The 19,482-nt window shown below is 38.1% G+C and overlaps 1 protein-coding gene across 1 annotated transcript in view; it reads left to right on the top strand.

Annotated features, from left to right (window-relative positions):
• Positions 1-1,246: 1,246 nt before the first annotated feature.
• ACYP2 (acylphosphatase 2) overlaps positions 1,247-19,482 on the top strand; it is a 129,563-nt gene continuing 111,327 nt past the window's right edge. The window contains exons 1-3 of the mRNA XM_054575445.1: positions 1,247-1,530; positions 10,958-10,974; positions 12,445-12,554. Of these exons, the coding sequence (XP_054431420.1) occupies positions 1,392-1,530; positions 10,958-10,974; positions 12,445-12,554 (266 nt within the window). The 5' untranslated portion in view covers positions 1,247-1,391. The remainder of the gene's footprint in view (positions 1,531-10,957; positions 10,975-12,444; positions 12,555-19,482) is intronic.

Raw genomic sequence — 19,482 nt, 5'->3', positions numbered from 1 at the left:
TAGCAGGAAAGACATTAATAATTAGGATGAAATCTGGTAAATACTTGCACAGGCCACTGAACTGTATAGGGGAAGATCTGGGACTAGGAAGAGGTATTCTAGATAAAGTAGATCCAAGAGCAAATATTAAAAAAAAAAAAAAAGGTCAGGATATGTTCAGAGAGCAGAATAATTCAGTATCCTGACTAAAGGGCATCTATAACCTATAGGATGGGGATAAGCAAGTAATCAGAGGTTAGCAGAAGCTGAAGACCTTTGGTTTTATTTGGAATGCAGTGTAGAGAGACTTTGAAGATACGGCTATTGAAAATAGAGAATGACATAAGATCTATGTTGATTCTAGAGCACCCATGGAATGAACTGGGAGATAAGAGGAACACATAAATTGTAATAGACCAGGAAACTCATTACAAAAAACTATCTAAATTAACGCTTCCAGAATATATTTTACTTTAAAATGATTTAACCACATTCTAACATAGTTTTAGATGACTTTTGGTGTTCTCCATTAGAACTGGCACATAATATTGAATCAGATTGCAGAGGACTATTTTAGCTCTATGGCCAGATGCAGAGACATATGTAACGGTATTGAAGCCAACAAATATGCTGAAAAATGCAAATTCTCATGCATAAAAGGATTTAGCATTCTAGAAAGCAGCAAATTATCAATAGCTGTATCCAGATTCTTTGGAGTGGTGAGTTGCTTTAATTTAAAACTTCATATTAGCTCACCTGGAAGTAAAATTTTCTAAGCTTAAATTGCCTTAACCTTCTAGCAATTGGGATGTTGCTGAATAATAATCAAAACTATGAAAACGTTGTAATAGTGAACAGGAGATAAAATTTTTGTCTGTTTCCACTAACATAAAAGGGGATGTTTTAAACCAGAATATACCAAAATACATGTAGAATATGGATTCAGGCCTAATGACTTTCTGATTCATTAGAGGAGGTAGAGAGGATGCTGACATCACCTTGAGAACTGGCTCAAAATCCTAATAGGTTTGGCAGTCACTTGAATATTCAATAAAAACTCAGTAACCAAATACTCTCCATCACCAGGCTAGCAGATCTTTCATTTCCAAAGCACTCATTTTGGGTACCAAACTACTGACACGTGGGCACAGCACCCGGCTTTTATTTACAAACATTGAAAAATGAGCGCTCAGGTGTGAGCGCGTCCTCCCGGGGAAACCAGTCGGGTCCCAACCAGAGGGCGGGGCGGGGACAGAGGCCTGAGGTTCAGGGCACGCAGCCTCTTCCCTCCAGTCGTCCCCGGCGGCCCTCGCTCCCAGGCCCCGCAGTCTCATTTGCCGCCTTGCGACGCGTGACCCCGGCGCGCGCGCGTCCCGGGCCGGTGACAGGCGCGGGGTGCGCCGATCGGTCTCATGTACCCCCTCCTCCTCACTGCCGCTGCAGTCGCCGCGCCCCGAACCTCGCTCCGGCTCCTCGGCAGAGGGCTTGCCGCCATGTCTACCGCAGGGCCCCTCAAATCCGTGGACTACGAGGTGTTCGGGAGAGTGCAGGGTAGGGGACCCCTCACTGTGGGAGACCAAAGTTGTATTTGGGAGAAAGGAGACAAGACTGGAAAAGGGCCCTCCCATCTTAAAGATCTGCTTCCCCGGAGTGGCCGGGACTTCCGCTGGGCCATGACACAGCAGCCGCGAGTGGGAGGGAGGCGAAAAGCGCATGCGCTGGAGAGCTTGGACGGGCGTGGGGTTGGAGGCGGGGGGAGGCGGGGGGAGGCGGGGGGGGGGGAGAGCAGAGACCCGGGAGGGAGAAGGAAGAGGGCAGGGAGAAAGAGACCCCTGTGCACCTGGAGCGGTCTTACTAATGGGGGCAGGCGGACCGAGAGGGAAAAATGAAGTTTAGTAGGAAAAGGAGGGTTTTGAACTAGTCAATCTTGTTACTTACCAGTGAAAATACTGGGCTTGACCCGAGCTTCAGGAAAAACACCTGTATGAGGTTTGAGGGTTCACTCTGTTGGAGATTTTATGCACGCGCGCGCACACACACACACGCACGTATACACACGCATACATACGTGTGTGTATATATAAAATCTTAAACTAAATCTTAAAAGAATTCTTAAAATGTTATCTAATTATTGTTGCATCATTAATTTAAATAATTGCAAAGGATGTAATGTCTGGCTTATTGTAACTTACTATTTCTAAATTAAAATGTTAAATATCTGTGAAATTTATACAAGGGAATATAAATATGGTAGTGATTTAACACCATAATTTCATTTAAAATAAAGCTTTTTAACATTGGGAAATTTAACATCTTATATTTTCCTTTTGGAATTTGATATACAATTCATTTCCGCCACAGTTTGATCCCACTGTTATGTTTGAGGGTGTATCACTGATAACCTATCAAACTTTTCTGCAATATGTATGTACACACACACACACACATATGTAATATATTTTCTTGATTTCCGTTGTCCGTAAAGCTCTATTAATTTTTTTTCTGGCTTGAGTTATTGCAATTATTATTAGAACACAACTGATGAAAATAATATAAGTACTTTTAAAAGTGTAAATATTATTAAATTAAAAGGTCAATTTGTATTGGAAATTTATTTCATATGGAGAAATCTTCATTAAAGGAAGGGTTGAATTATCCTTTTATTTTGGTATTCCAGAGGTTTTTACACGTTGGGGCTATTTATTAGGGTAAGATTAAGGATGGGTGAGTGATGTCTTTTGTAAAGAGATGGACCTTTCTTTCAAGGAGTGATTATGAAAAGAGAGGTAGAGCAGGAGGACCAGTGCAGACCACAGGTGCCTTCTCAGACAGTTTTAGAAAAGAATGCATATGGAAATTGAGGATCTGGAAATCGATTCCCTTAAAACTATCCATGGTTTGGGCTCTGTAGAAAGTCTTTGGGTACATCCAGGGGTGTGGTACTCTAGATTGAAACTGCCACAGTAAGTCACTGAAACACATTACACATAATATATGAAAATGGTGGCAAAGATTGCCTGACACAATATTTGGTCTACTGGACAGAGATGGCAATAGTTAAAGGTTGTGTGTGTGTGACATTGACTGGGAGTGTTCCATGTGCCAAGCACCTTACTTTTATTTACTTAGTCCTTATCACAATTTTTCAACAATATATCTTATTCCTGTTTTAACAATGAAAAAACAGGTAGAGAGAGGTTCAGTAACTTGGGCAAGTCCTAAGCTGACAAATGGGATTTGATTCTGTATCTCTCTAATTCTGAAACTTGCACTTTTCCATCATTAATGTGAAACTTCCACATTCTGATGTTTTCTGTTAATACATAATATTTTATATTGATTTTAATTGTATAATTGCACTTGATGGTCACATGGTTTATGAAGATCAATTTTGGGCAACAGTACAAATGTAGGAAAGGTAAAAGTAATATACATAAACAGTGGTTTTTAAAAAATGAGCTTTAGGGCAATAAGTCCTGTAATTTGCAGTATGTTAAGTGGAAGAGAGTACATGCATGCTATTGATTTATCAAGGCATAGTATTATTGTCTGTGGAAATCAGGTTCTTCCACGGGGCCACAAGGAAAGCATCCCAAGGACCCATGGGAGATTGTGGTGTGGCAAGATGGTTTACTCCTGTGGAAATAGAAGCTGCCTCCTGGGTGTCCAATTTCCCATCTTCCTCTGTCCTGCCATTAAAAAAGTTCATCCAGTCTTTAGCAAGGTCAAAACAAAAGCCAGGATCCAGAGCCTTTGCTTCCTATGAAAGCTTCGTCATTTTGGAGCCCACATCATCTGCTGCAGGCCCCAGTAGCTGCTAGACCCACATGGATGCATGCTCCTGGGCAAGAGAGAATTAGAGAATGAATGGGTGAGAGAATGAATGGGTGAATGCGAGTCATGAGAGAGAGAGAGAGAGAAAGAGAGCGTGAGAGCGCGCATGTGAGCATGTTTCTTTGTTTCCCTGGGATTATATTAGCCTGAGTTTGGGGTGGACCAGGTGCTTTTTCAAAATAACCAATCAACCTCCCAAGTTTTCACGGGCCTGTGATAGGTTTACACCCCCTAGTTTAACTGACAGGCCTCTATGATACAGCACTTCCCCTTACACTCCTAACGGTCTGGTACTAGAGGGGGAAAGGGTGGAGTATTAGTATCCTTGGGGAGCAGTGCTATGATCCCCTGGGGTTGGAAGCTGTAGCTTCCTGGCTAAGCAAGCAGGTTCATGCTCCCAGTTTATTAAGCTCAATGTCTAATTTCCTTTTGCTTCCCCCTTTTTTTTTAATTAATAACTAGCTAACTACCTTTGGTAACAGTATGCGAGACAAATTCTTCATCACATATTTGTATACATATATACCAACATTTGCTGAGAATTTAGGATGTGCCAAGCTCTGTACTCCATATTTCACATGCATTGTCTCACACATATTTAATTCTCAACCCTGTAACCTCAACCATTTCCTCACTTAATAGATGGAGAAATTGAGCCATAGAGAATAACTTTCCCATGTTACACAGTGAGTTAAATGGCAGCGCTGGTATTTGAACCTTAGCAATCTGATACCAGAGCCCATGCTCTTGATCACTATATTGATTCTCCTCTCATCACTCTTTCTCCCTTTCCCCCTTTATTTTTGTTTTCCTCCAAACTTACCCACTGAATACATACATACACTGGTGCAGGACATTTGGACCCAGCCATTTGGACTATTTCTCAGATGACTGTGAGGGCAATTTTATGGTACTTTTGGTTCCAAGGAAGTTTGACCTGGTCAATAAACAGCACCCTCGAAAGCTACATACAGTCTCTGACTCTCTCTCTGTCACTGGCTCACGATGTCAGTCACTATGTCTGTATATCAATCTGTTATCTCCCAGTTTTCATGTCGATTGTCCTAGAAATAAATACAAACCATTAGTGTCTTAGCTGAGTCATAATGATTGTGCAGAATTAGTTTACACTAAATAACCAAAAATAAAAATTTTAATTTTAACACTGTAAGATAGATAATTAAGGGGAACATTATAAAACTAATTTTTAATTTAAAAGTATGGAATGATAAAATACTGAAAACTGGCCTGTTAAAATTAATGGCTAAGAAAGAAAATTTACAATGGAAGAAGCTAAAACTTGCCACATTTAATATGGTCAAAATATGAAGTGATAAATAAAATTACCATAAAAATATTTAAATGGAAAATACTCCCAATGAAAATGGTTTTAAATGGCATATACATGAACATGGAAATGATTTAACCCTCTTGTCCTAGAAAACTGATCAATAAATTAAATTGGTTTCATGAAATTTATGACAAAAGTTTTCCCAACCAAAACAAAAGGGTGCTGTTATAGTTCCATTTAGAATGTTTGAATTTAAAACATCATTGGTGACAACATGACAGTCAATATGTTCTAGGTGTCAGATGTACCATGCATTGTTCTGTAATGCACACATGCTAATTTATAAACAAATTGTATTCCAAGAGTTAGTTTATAGCTTGGTTGGTTGAAATTCAGGAAAATACATTTATGGAAATCATATTACAAAGAGTGGATTCATTTCTCAGGTCCATCAGCAGAATCTACACCTAGAGCTTTTGGATGCTGCTGCTTTCTGTTGCTGCTTCTCTTTCTCTACTTTGTTTTTAAAGAATTTTTTTTGTTTGTTTTAGAATAGTTTTAGATTTATTAGAAAAGATGGAAAGAGTTCCTGTATACAACATCCAGTTTCCCCAATTGTTAACATCTTATATTAATATGACAAATTTGTCACAAATGGTGAGCCAATATTGATACTTTATTATTAACTAAAGTCTATACTTCTTTTCAGATTTCCTTGGATATCACATTACAGTTAGTCAACTTGTCCCCTTAGTTTCCTTTAGGCTCTGACAGATTCTCAGACTTGCCTTGTTTTCTATCACCTGTTACAGTCTTGAGAAGTACTCTGAGGTTAGGACCTTTGTAGAATACTCCCGAACTGAGATTTGTCTGATATTTTTGTCATGCTAAGACTAGGGTTATGGGTTATTGGGAGGAAGACGACAGAGATAAGGTGCCCCTTTCATCACAGCATATCAAAAGGACACATACTGTCAATATGACTTACCACTCTTGATATTGACCTTGATCACTGGCTGAGATCAAGTTTGTCAGCTTTATTTTATGAAGTTACTCTTTTTCCCCCTCCTTCTCCATCCTCTACTTTTTAATCTCCATATTCTTAAGAAGCTCTGATTTTTTTCCTACCAACTTCTGTTGCATTGGGGCTTCGAGGTGAGGGTCAGGGGACTGACCACCTGTGTTTTTAAGAAGCATTTGCAACTATGACATGATTTATAATGTTTCACTACAGTTCCATCTAGGATAATCGGAAAGTTTGAAAGGGAAGTTGATTAAGCTGTGTATGAATTCTTTGATGTTTTACCAGCTCTCGGGAGAATACTAATGACACCTGTGGAAATAGATTGTGGCAATCGGTTGGTTTACCTCTGCTTTAGAAATTCAAGTTTGTTTTACTGACAGTATTAACTTAGTTTTAGAATAGGAGTACCTTCTAATTCCTTTTCTCATTTTTGTTCCTATAGCATTTCACTTATAGTTCTGTTCTATTTCTTGTTTTTACTTCCCTTTAATCTATTTTCCTTTACACTGCAATTATTTATGTACTGATATCTGCATCTCTCATTAGACAGTAAGGATAGTGTTTTGAAGATCGAGCTGGTGGAAAAAAATTCCAATTGTGGTATTATCCTTTCTTTGTAGCTTTACTATTTTTCTTCATATTCATTTGGTACCATAATACCCTATCATCAGGAAACAAATAATATCTCATTATTATAAATCCACTTACGAAAGTACGTAAAATTACCTAACCCTCTGATTCCTTTTTCTGTATTTTCTTAACCAGGCACTATTGCTTTATACCGGAGCAATATCTTCTGGCTGATTTAACCCCTGTGATTTCCTGATTTTTTTCTTCTAATTAATTTTTCAAATGAAGTACAATTTAAATTCAGTAACATTCACCCTTTTTAGTTCAAGGAGTTTTGCAACGTGTATATGCTTGTGTAATCATCACCACAGTTGAAATACAGAATAGTGTCACCATCCCCCCAAATTCCCTGGTACCCTTTGTAGCTCTCCCCCCTCCCAGCCCTTGGCAGCCACTGATTAGTTTCTTGTACCTGTAGTTTTGCCTTTTCCAGAATGTGGAATTAAAATGAAAACAGGAGTGTTTTATTACATTTAAAGATGGATTTAGTTCTTGTATTTAAAGAAGAGGTTCTAAAATTTATGGTTAGGTAAATTTTATGTCAAGTATACTCAACTGTCCTTGTAATAAACATTTTATTTTATTTAGCATTTTAAAACAAAACAGCAATTTTCAACCTTTATCATCTCATGGCACATACAAACTGACTACTAAATTCTGCGGCATGCCAAAAAATTTTTTTGACAATATGACAAAAAATAGTTATAATTTTGACTACTAAACAAACTGTGTTGTTTTCTATTGTTTTAAAAAAATATTTTATTGATTATGCCATTACAGTTGTCCCAATATTCCCCACCCCAGCCAGCACCCCCCCGCAGACTCAGGCAATTCCACACCATTGTCCTTTTCCATGGCTCATGCATGCAAGTTCTTCGGCTACTCTATTTCCTATACGGTACTTTACATCCCCATGGGCATTCTGTAACTACCTATTTGTAGTTCTTAATCCCCTCACCTCTTTACCCATTCCCCCACACTCCCCTCCTATCTGGCATCCATCAAAACACTCTCTGTATCCATGATTCTGTCTCTGTTCTTGTTTGCTTAGTTTGCTTTTTAGTCAATTGTTGATAGAGAAGTATTTATTGCCATTTTATTGTTCATAGTTTCGATCTTCTTTTTCTTATATAAGTCCCTTTAACGTTTCATATAATAAATGTGAACTCCTTTAGTTTTTTCTTGTCTGGGAAGCTCTTTATCTGCCCTTAGATTCTAAGTGATATCTTTGCTGGGTAGAGCAAGCTTGTCTGTAGGTACCTGCTTTTCATGACTTTGAATACGTCTTGCAAATCCCTTCTAGTCTACAAAGTTCCTTTCAAGGAATCAGCTGACAGTCTTATGGGGACTCCCCGGTAGGTAACTAACTGCTTTTCTCTTGATGTCTTTAAGATTCTCTCTTTACCTTTAACCTGTGGCATATTAATTATGCTGTGTCTTGGAGTGGACCTCTTTGCTTGCATCTTGTTTAGGACTCTCTGTGCTTCCTGGACTTGCATGTTTATTTCCTTCACCAAATTAGGGAAGTTTTCTTTCATTATTTTTTCAAATAGATTTCCAATTCCTTGCTCTTTCTCTTTTCCTTCTAGCACCCCTGTGATGTGAATGTTTGGAACTTTTGAAATTGTCCCAGAGGCTGCTTACACTATCCTCATATATTTGGATTCTTTTTTCTTCTTGTTGCTCTGATTGGTTGTTTTTTGCTTCCTTATATTCCAAATCATTGATTTGATTCTTGGCTTTATCCACGCTACTGTTGTTTCCCTGTAAATGGTTCTTTATTTTAATTAGCGTATACTTAATTTCTGACTGGATCTTTTTTATGCTGTAGAGGCCCTCACTAAGTTTCTTGAGCATCCTCATAAATAGTATTCTGAACTCTGCATCTGATAGATTGCTTATCTTTATTTAGCATTTTTTCTGGTAGAGCTACTTTGACTCCATGTTTTGGTAGTGTGGCCTAATGTAGTAGGTGTCCTCTGGAGTCCAGTGGCACAGCCTCCCCTATCACCCAACCTGGGTTCTCTAGGTGCACCCTCGTGTGGGCTGAGTACACCCTCTTCTTGTAGTTGAGTTTTGGTTGCTGTTGGCACATCAGTGGGATGGATTTACCAGGCCTGTCAGCTGCAAGGACTGGCTGTGACCACTGACCACCAACCTCTGCCCTCTGTGGAGGATCAGCTCTTCAGAGTCAGGGTCGTCGTGCTCTGACATGGTCTGCAGCTGTCCACTGGGTGTGCAGGCTCTTGGGTTTCCTGGGTGGTGCAGGCCAAGGTCCGCCCCTACCTGTGTTCTGCCTGGGGTTACCCTGTATGAGCTATAAAGCTGTCTGAGATGGCTGCTACTTGTACTGGGTTTGGAAATACCCAGGGGAAGACAACCTGGGAATCTAGGCTGGTTGCTGCTAGTGCCAGGCCTGGGGCCACTTAGCAAGAGGTATAGGGGCTGGAGGCTTAGTGAGGCCAGCTGCGGCTTGTTTGATAGGATTTTGGAAGTCGTGAAGCGTGAGCCAATACCAGCCATTCATATGGAAAAGTCACGGTTAACAGTTTGGGTGGGCCCATAATTTGGGTGGGATGGAGTCTCAGGGGACCTCCAGGGGAGGGCAACAGTGTTAGCCAGGTTGATGAAGTCACAGATATGGCACCTACCTGCTGGTTCTATGATTCTGTGGGGGAAGGGCTCAGAAAAAGGACAATGGCCTTTCTGTCTGGGGGAAACCTGTCCCCAGCTCCCACCTTGATGCCAGATGCTTCAGTTCCTTCTTGTATGCCACTGGTGCATTTCAAGCTGCTACCCTGTTGCTGGAGCTCAGAGGGAGTGAGTACATAAGGCTCTGTGTGGATTCTTTAAGGGAAACTGCTTGGGACTCCAGGAGTTTCTCCCTCCCACTCATTCCCCAGTGGTTTTTGCAGCTAGAAGTTATGAGGACTTATCTTCCTGCAACTGGTACCCTGGGCAGGGGGCCTCTCTGGGGCTGGGACTTCTCACTCCTGAGACATCGCTCTTGAATTTTTATCCACCATGTGTGTGTATGGGACCTGCCCATTCTACATCTCTGTCCCTCCTACCAGTCTGGATGGATGTGGTTTGTTTAATTCTGTAGTTGTCAGACTTTCATTCAATTTAATTTCTGATGGTTCTGAATGATGGTTGTTCTATATTTTCATTGTAATTTTAAAGAATCTTCTAATTTTTGGATGCTTTATTACATTACTTATTTACTCCATCTAGAATTTGTTTTTTATTTTATAATATCAGATTGAGGACTGACTATATTCTACCAGATGGATAGCCAGTTGTGCCAACACTGTTTATTAAATAATCATTGTTTCTTCCATTGAATTGAAATATATTTTTGTCATATATTAAAATCTCATATTAACTAGATTTTATTTCTGGATTTTCTGTTCTACTGATTGATCTACTTAAATATTCTTAGACTACTGTATTTTGCCATGTGTAATGCACATTCTCTTGCCCAAGTTTTTGAGGGAAAAATAATGATGTGCATTATACATGGATAGTGCTAATTCTGTTTTTATATAAATGTTCTTAATTCTTTTATTTATGCTTATGCGTTGAAAGCGTAACTCAAGAAAGCAATAATATCTGTATGCAAAATAATACTCTGGACTATGATAATTGAGTTTGTTTCTAAATATAAATAAATAAATAATTGAATTAAAAAATTAAAATGAAAGTTTTCTTTTTCCTACAAGTGTGGGCCAGAAATGTGGGTACGCATTATACATGAGAGCTCATTACACATGGCAAAATACAGTAATACTCCTTATTGACTTAGTTAAAGTGGCTTTCTAGTATACTTCCCTTCACAATCTAAGGAAAAAGAGGCCAGTGCCCCTGACTAGATAGGTATTGTATGCTTTAAAAATTCTTGCAGCACACCAGTTGAAAATCACTGCAATAGAATAAATACACAGTTTGGCATTTTATTATTCTTTGATAAAATATTCAAATAAAATAAAATATTCAGATTACAAATTTTCTGCAAAAGTAATTTTCTCTTTTTATTTTAAAATAATTTTAAAAGCATTGTTTTAATATATTCAGATATTAAAACTTTTGTTCATTTCATTTACTTACTATTTAGTACAACAGGTGAAAGTTAAGTTAGGAAATATAAGATGTTTTTACAAGTAGACAAGCTGACTTTTTTTCATTTTTCTTTTATACAGGTGTGTGCTTCAGAATGGTAAGTCAATATAATGTTATTATTTTTTGCCATTTTTCTCCCACAGTCATTTCTAATCACAAAGATAGAGCAGTTTTCTGCTTATGCTAGTCTACTGCCTATTTCCCGTCCTTGACAGCAAATAAAAGCATATTTGTACTTCTTCAAATACAAATTAGGGGTTGAGATTTTCATTAGGGCTCTCTTCACAAAGTAGTCCGTTAAAAACATTACAGCCTTCCTAGCCTATAGCTAATGTTGTCTATGAATTTCAAAATACCTCTCTTGTGGTGATCAAATTGAACACTTAGATTAGGTATATTAAATACAAAATATGGGATCTTCTACTTGATCTGGATAGAAGAAATCCTCTCTGTGAGGGTATGCGTCTCAAATTGCATAACAAAAAGTGCTCATGTTGCATAAGGTAATGGTTCCCAGGGTTTTAGAAGTTAAAACTCCTTGTGGCCTTTAAAGTTTTTATTTTGTTAACGTAATTCCTTTCCTAGAAGTTAAATGTGGCTTATATTTTCACCTGCTGTCTGAGCTGTCAGTCACTAGCTTAGGTCTCTGTTCCCAACCTCTGAGTGTCCTAACATGTTCCCACCTATAAAGTCTCCACATTTTGAGATAGTTGCACCCTGTACAGATTGTCCCCTTTTCCACTATTACCTAGAGCTTGACTTGTTTTCAGAACCAGTTTATACCTCAGCCCTAGCTGTAACCGTCCTAGCTGTGTAACCATCTCAGTTTGTGTTGCTTCATATTGTTTGGAACGTGGAGAGTAGAGATCTTGGTCCCGCTGGCTTCCAAACAGAAGAGCATGTTTTTAAAAAGTTCTAGTTGACCGGGTCCACAAGAATTTTAGTATGATGTAGTTAAATAACTCAAAAGTAAACTGTTGCTAGGTTTTTATTTGCCAATAGTATGACTGAATTTGGAACCAGGAAAAGAAATTTAAAAAGAAAAACTATTAAGAATAACAGGAGGAATAAATTTACCCATAGAGAATTATAGCATTTGTGTGGCAAATCCAGAGCCAACAGAAAACAAGAGACTATTTTAATCCAGTACTTTCTGTTGATCATAACTGGATATTTTTCCTCAGTGATTGAGAATTTCAGAGTGACTATCATTTGGAACCCAGTAACAATGTAATGCAGTATTAGCTGATGTGAGGGCAATGCAACTGAATTTTATGGATCCCAAAACACATCATGGAAATTGTTTTTTGAAGTAATTTCCACTATCACTTTATTTTCTCATAGCATGCTTGCCTTTACTGAAAGTGGAATTTAATAAAACGTTCCATTTAAGTGAAGGTTCTTGTAAATAGAGGTATTACTGAGGTCAGCTACGTGATTTTTTGGCATAGACTGCATTGTAGGAAAAAAGTGATCAGCTTAGTACTTTTTGAATATTATAATCAAGTATGTTATAAATTCAGACTTTTGATGATGGACTTACCCTGTTTTTCCCTCCTGAAACCAGTACACAGAAGGTGAGGCTAAGAAAATAGGAGTGGTTGGCTGGGTGAAGAATACCAGCAAAGGCACTGTGACAGGCCAAGTGCAAGGCCCTGAAGAGAAAGTCAATTCCATGTAAGTAGCAAGACTAATAACACACTCCTGCAAGTTATGAACTTATTTTAATATTTCGTTGGGTAAAAGGAATAGTATTGATGTACCAAATTCAGCTTGTAGATTATAACTGAACTAACATGCTTTTAGGCAGACCAGCAAAGAAATTCTCAGAATTGGGAATGGAATTTCTGCATTTAGGAATGGATTCCCCACGTGGTCAGGCCCTCAGAAAGATAAATGGCATCACTCTCCGATCTCTATGAATTGTATTTGAATTCCCCTCTAACATGAGGGAAATACCCAGGGTCCACATAGTTCTCATCTGAAGTGGTTGTGACAGAGCATATATCTTAGGGTGGTTCTTGAACTTCTTAAAGTAGCCTTCAGTGCAAAAAAAGAGTTTCATCTCCTTTTTCTTGTTCAAATGCCTTATTTTAACTAATTGTAATTTTATTTTTACTGTCAGTGAAAGTGTGTTTAATGAGCTGTATGGTTTCCATAATATGAGTCCTTCCACACCAAAGGACACTGAATTCAGAAATACAGAAAAAAGTGTCCTGTTATTTTCAAAGGCCTTATATTTTCAGATTTGTAAATTGCACTGCTGTCTGTAGTCTTTTAAAAAAAATAGCTAATATTTATTGAGCATAAGCAACATGTTAACAATATGCTAAACACTTTACATCACGTAGATTGTTTCATGTAATCTTTACAACCATCTTATGAGGTAGGTACTAATTAATAACCAATTTATTTTATTGTATTGTTTGTAATTTATCTTTATTTTCACTACTTAATGTTTTAGATTTTAAAAGCAGTAGTTTTTTGTCTGTTGTAATATGTGAAGTAATAAGATGCAGAGGGATATAAAAGCAAAGCTAGGAATCTACCCCTTCCCCCTTACTCCCCTCCCTTTATGTAACGCGTGCTAACTTTCTGAAGCTTTCTGTTTCATTTAAATGCACTTAAGCATACCTTTATAATTAGGGTTTTGCTTGTTTTTACTGAAATAGAATACTTTATACTTTATGCATATTTTTCTGTAACTAGTTTTGTAATTTGATGGACAGTCAACAATCAGTCAATACAATATTATTAAGTCCTTATTTTTTCTAATTTCTTTATGTGTGGGTACTTACTAGTGCTTGTGTGTAAAACTGCACCCCAACTTGAAAAGTGGGTCCAAAAATTCAATTTTATAAAATGTTAATGGAAAACACTATTTTTGGTAGGATTGTTACAACATGCAAAAAGAAAAAAAATAGTGCCGCTTACTGATGTTCAGAACCGATAGTTCAATGCATAAGGAAATGCCAAATGACTGGGAGGGAGATTGAGGACGGAGACTGTGTGGAGGAGGGAGGGACACTCATGCCAATCATGTTCTATGCTAATCCATATTGTAGCAGGTTTTTGATGAACATAAGTGTAATCATATCATACATTCTGCCCATTTTTTCTCTCCAACCCCTGCACATCCCTGTCCCCACCACACCACCAGGAGCCTGTGTTAGCCGCCTCCTGCATTTCCTTCTGTATTTGTCTCCATGTTCACCTTTCATGCGCGCGTGAACACACACACACACACCCCGGGGACACATACGGTTTTAGGTTGTGACCAATATTTGCTTTTTTAAAATGGGATTGTGGTTTATGCACTTTCCTGCACCTCATTGTTATCATTCAAAAATATATCCATAAACATTCTTCCAAGTCAAGTTGTATAGCTCTAATTTATCCTTTTTAATGGCTGTTTTATATTCCACAGTATAGATATACCATTATTTATTACCTTGTTGTAGGAACTCATTTTGTTTCCTGGTGTTTTGGTGTTTTGCACTAACAGCAATGCCATTATAGACATTTTATTGGTGATTTATTTTTATGGGATAGATTCCCAGGAGTGTGATTCATTGGTTGAAGTGTCTGTGAGCTATTAACTTAGAAATATTTGTCAGCTTTCAAAACAGTTGTGAACACATTACATTTTTTTCTCTTTATCCTGTCAGCCATTTGTATTATTGCTCTCTAATTTTACTTTTATCTGATTGGGGGGTAGAATGATATATGATTTTTTTAACTATTAATTTGCATTTTTAATTTTTGTAAACTCGAATATTGTTCTCTTTTCTTTCTGGTTAATAAACAGACTGTAAGTGTTTCCTACTATTAGATACTTTATTTATTATATTACTTATTTACTCCATCTGGAATTTGTTTTTTATTTTATAGCATGAGATTGGGAAGGGACTATATTCTACCAGATGGCTAGCCAGTTGTTCCAGCACTGTTTATTAAATAATCACTATTTTCCATTGAACTGAAATACATTTTTGTCATATTAAAATCTCATATAAACTGGATTTTACTTCTGGATTCTCTGTTCTACTGATTGATCTACTTGTATGTTCCTAGACTACTACTCCATATTGATCTAATTAAAGTGGCTTTCTAACATATTTCCTTTCTTTTTCATTCGTTTATTTGTTTTACTGGGTATTAACTTTCTCTCTAAACTTTAGGATACTTTAATCCATTTAATTGGAATTATATTTGTTTTTTTAAATCTTATATAATTGTCTTAAAATATGCTTTTTAAAATAAAGCTTATTTTTAGACGTTTAGATTTATAGAAAAATTGTGAAGATAGTACAAAGAGTTTCCATATACTCTTCACACAGTTTCCCCTATTAACATTTTACATTAGTGTGATACATATGTTACAGTTAATGAACTCATATTGATGCATTAGTATTAACTAAAATCCATAGTTCATTCAGATTTCCTCAGCTTTTCTTTAATGTTCCTTTTCTCTTTTAGGAACTCATTTTACTTGCTTTTTAATTCTACATTTTTATAATAGTAAGATACTTGATATTAAATCCTCCTAAGAATACAGATGTCTTTTCATTGGTTCAGATTTTTAAATTTACCTTTCAGTATGATTTTATAGTTGTCATTACATGCTTTTCTTGCTGAGTGTATTCTAAGTATTTGTGTTAGTCAGTGTGGGCTGCGAACAGTAGTCTTAGTCAGTTTGGTTTGTAAACAATAGAAATTTATAACAACAGAAGTCGGAGGCCAAGGTGCCAGCCTGGTCAGGTTCTGGGAAGAGCCCTCTGCTGGACTGCAAACTGCCAACTTTTCCTTGTATCCTCACTTGGCAGAAGGAGAGTGGGCTGTCTCTCTGGCCTCTTCTCATAAGGACACTAATCCCATTCATGACAGTCCACTTTTATAACCTAATTACCTCCCAGAGACCCCGCTCTCAAATACCATATTGGTGATTAGATAGCAACATAAGAATTTTGGGGACCATGCAAACATTCAGTCCATCACATTATTTTATTGCCTTTTTTCACTATTGTGTATGGAATACTTTTCCCATTTCTGTTTCTGCATACTTATGCTAGAATAGGGAAAGCGTAATGACTTTTCTATATTTATATTATATCATAGAGTACCTTATCAAATATTCTTATTAATTCTACTAGGATTTTTTCTATGTAAACTATAGACTATTAGATTTTTATGTATACAATTATATAATTAGCAAAAATACTGTATCCTTTTTTCAGTGTTTATTTCATTAGCTAAACTTAACAAGGCAATGTATAGTAGTAATAGCAATAGTGGGAATCCTTTTTTGGTTTCTGGTTTGATTTGAAGTGATTTTACTATTTCACAAGTAGAATGATGTTTGCTATTGATTTTGGTAAGTATGCTTCATCAATTGAATTTCACTCTTGCACTCTTGAATTAAGCTGTGACTGGTCACAGTGTGTTAGTCTTTTGAATCATTGCCAATCTTTTATTTAGACCTTTTACATCTATATTTATTATATGGTTTCCTTCTTTGGGAGGGTACTATATTAAGTTTTGGTGTTAAAGTCTTTCTGCCTTTATAAAACATATTAAGGAAGTTTGCCATCATTTCCTTCATTTGGGAATAATTTAAATAATATTGGAATTACTGGGTTTTTTTAGTTGAGTTTGTTGGGCTGACGTTGGTTAACAAAAACACACAGGTTTCAAACAAGACATCATCTGTATACTGCATCATGCATCCATCACCCCAAGTAAAGTTTTCTGTCCCCATTTGTCACCTCTGTGCCCTCTTCCATTCCCCCCACCCCCTTCTCCTCTGGCTATCACCACACTGTTGTCTGTGTCTCCCCATTTTGTCTGCCTTTTTGTGTTTGACCCTGTGTACTAGGTAGATCTGCTATGACTCCCAAGCTTTTTATGAGGGCTCTCTGGTTAGGATGCCTTGTAGTTTTCAGTGGCTCAGTCTTCTAGATCACTTGAGCTAGGTGCTCCAGAAATGTTTCTTGTGTGGGTTATGTGCCCCGTCTTGTTGCAGTTGAGTCTTGAATGCTGTTGTCCCATTCGTGGGTGGAGTTAACCCTTAGACTGTCTGACTATAAGGATAGACCTTGTTTGCTGTGTATGAGTTGCTGCTCAGGAGCTGACCCCTCCCCAGACAGAGTTTTTTCCAGCAGGTTCTGGTACCTGCTGGAGTTCTTCTTTGGCTGGGCCATTTGTGTGACTCGTTGGGTTGAGCTCTGGTGAGGTGAGAAGCCCACCACTGGTTGTGTTGGTTCTGGGACCACGTGGATGGGGTTCTGGTACAGATCAGTGTCAGATGCTATGTGCAGCCAGCCTTAGCTACCTGTCTGGGGCTACCATGCTATTCGCTGATTGTGGCCATGTCTACTGGTCCTGAGTGTGTGCGAGAGGGGCCAAGCTGTGTTCAAGGGCCACCTTCCTGCAGTTCTGAGCTGGGGGCAGATAAATAAAAAGTCCATTGCTCTCTGAAGTCGTTGTTCACCTGTTAATGACTCTACCAACCCCTGGGGTTGCCTGAACTTCCTCCAGAGCCTTTTGAAGAAAGACTGTAGAGTGGGCCTAAGCAGGCTGCATCTACTTCCCCTTCCACACAGCACAAACTTGGTAGGGTGGCCCAGCCGGGTCAGGAAGACGGGGCTAGTGGTCCCCTACTTGGAGGCAGCACAGTTAGGCACTCAATGGGGAAAATGTGGCCCCTACTCCAGAGCCATAGCACTCAGTCTATGCTTGAGTCTCTAACTCTAGCTCCCCCTGGAGGACAACACCACGGGTTTGGGTTGGGTGCAGCCAGCTGTCTCCCTGCTGCTGGACCAAGCTCAATAGGGAGGGTTCACTGGGACTTGGGAAAACAAATGAGGACAGTGCCTTTAGGGATGGCACTGGCTAAGCCCACAGGAGAGGAGCGAGTTCTTTGCTTCCCTCACCAGGACTTGGGAAATAGATCAAGGCATATTTTAGTGTTGTCATGATTTTTCTCTTTTATAGTTTTTTACAATGGAATGGTCAAATGTATACACAAATAGAGAAAACAAGACAATGGGAACCATGTGTCTCTTACCCAGTTTTAATAACAATTAATTTCTGACTTGTTTTACATATTCCTTCAACTTTTTTGTTGCTATTGTTAGAGTATTTAAAGCAAATTTTCTTCACCATATTATTCACCTGTAAGTTAGCTTGAACAATATGAAACTGCCAATATCTGACAAAATTTTTACCTGCAGAATGGCAATTTCACATTGTTTTATCTAATACTTTACTATTCTTCTCTAACAGAAACTCTACCAATATATTTTTCTAAACACTGTAGCAGATCTAACTCCAAATGTCAAAGTGCATGTTATAACAGTTATCTTCCTCATAGTCTTGGTCTAAGGCTGCTCTCCACCTGGAACGGGTTCCTGTTTCCTCAGTCATGTGTTTTTGTATTTCTTGATTTATTCCCTTGTTTTGTTGAACCATAATGCTCTAAATTTCCCAGGGAAAGATGCATGAGAGACAAAAACAAAACAAAACAAAGAAAACAACTGTATTTTTGCCTGCCTTCATTTGCCCTTATATTTGATTGTTTGAATTATAAAATTCTGTGCTAAAAATAACCTCCCATTCAGAATTTTAATGTTATAGTTCCATAGCATTGTGTGGCACTGGAGAGATTTGACATTATTCTCATAGGAAGGATGGGGAGTTACCACTGTTTATTCCTCTCGGAATTTTTTTTAGATGTTCAGTTTATCCCTGTTTCTGCATTTTCACAATTCTCTGTCTTTGTCCATGTTTTAATTTCACTTTAAATGCTGGGCTCTTGGAAGAGAAGAATTATCTTTTTTGACAATTTCATTTCCCTCTGTCTCCTTGGCTTGGTATTGTGAAGACTGAGAAGATCCCTATAAAGTGCCTGGTGCATAATAAGGAATCAGTAAACATTTGCTGTCATATGACCCATGTTGCTCTGTCTTTGCACATGTTGTTTTAGCGGCAGTTGGACAGCCCTGGTGGAAATGCTTCTAAGTTCTTACATCTATGAGTTATCCCTGCAAAGAAACTGGGCTAGAGGAATAAATTTGGTTGTCGTCAGTATGTGGAGAGTGTTTGAAGCCATGTACATGGGCAGGATTATGCAGGGAGAACTGATGTGGTTGATGAACGAGCAAGCAGGAACCAGACACGAGAGAGTGTAAATCAAGCTTAACAAGCATTATAAAATGTCGTTACAATAAAAAAATTTAGGTTTTAAAGAATGAATTTATTCCTCTAGCATCAACTGTGCAGTACAGTGTTTACGGTACTGAATTATCAAAAAATTAAACCAGAATAAGAGAAGTTACAGACGTCGGTTGTAAGGTCAGACTGAATATGGTGCATTTGTAGCTGTATAAATATTGTTTTATTTTCTTCTGGGAGCATGCTGTGGCAATTAAGTCATGGAAATCAGAGTTAAATTGTCTTTAAAAATATGGGTGTGGTTTCTTCCCAAGCTATTGAAATGTGGAATCCAACAGGGACTGTCGTTTAGAAGGGGCCTGGCTGCGATTCCAGCAGCCCTGCTCTGGTCTTGCCCACGGGCCCACAGCACCCAATGCCGCATGCAGAGGTG

This window comes from Pteronotus mesoamericanus, unplaced genomic scaffold (assembly GCF_021234165.1).
Source record: "Pteronotus mesoamericanus isolate MK-2021 breed Mesoamerican mustached bat unplaced genomic scaffold, CSHL_Meso_final contig_291, whole genome shotgun sequence".
Classification (NCBI taxonomy): domain Eukaryota; kingdom Metazoa; phylum Chordata; class Mammalia; order Chiroptera; family Mormoopidae; genus Pteronotus; species Pteronotus mesoamericanus.
This window is presented reverse-complemented; position numbering and strand designations above follow the sequence as displayed.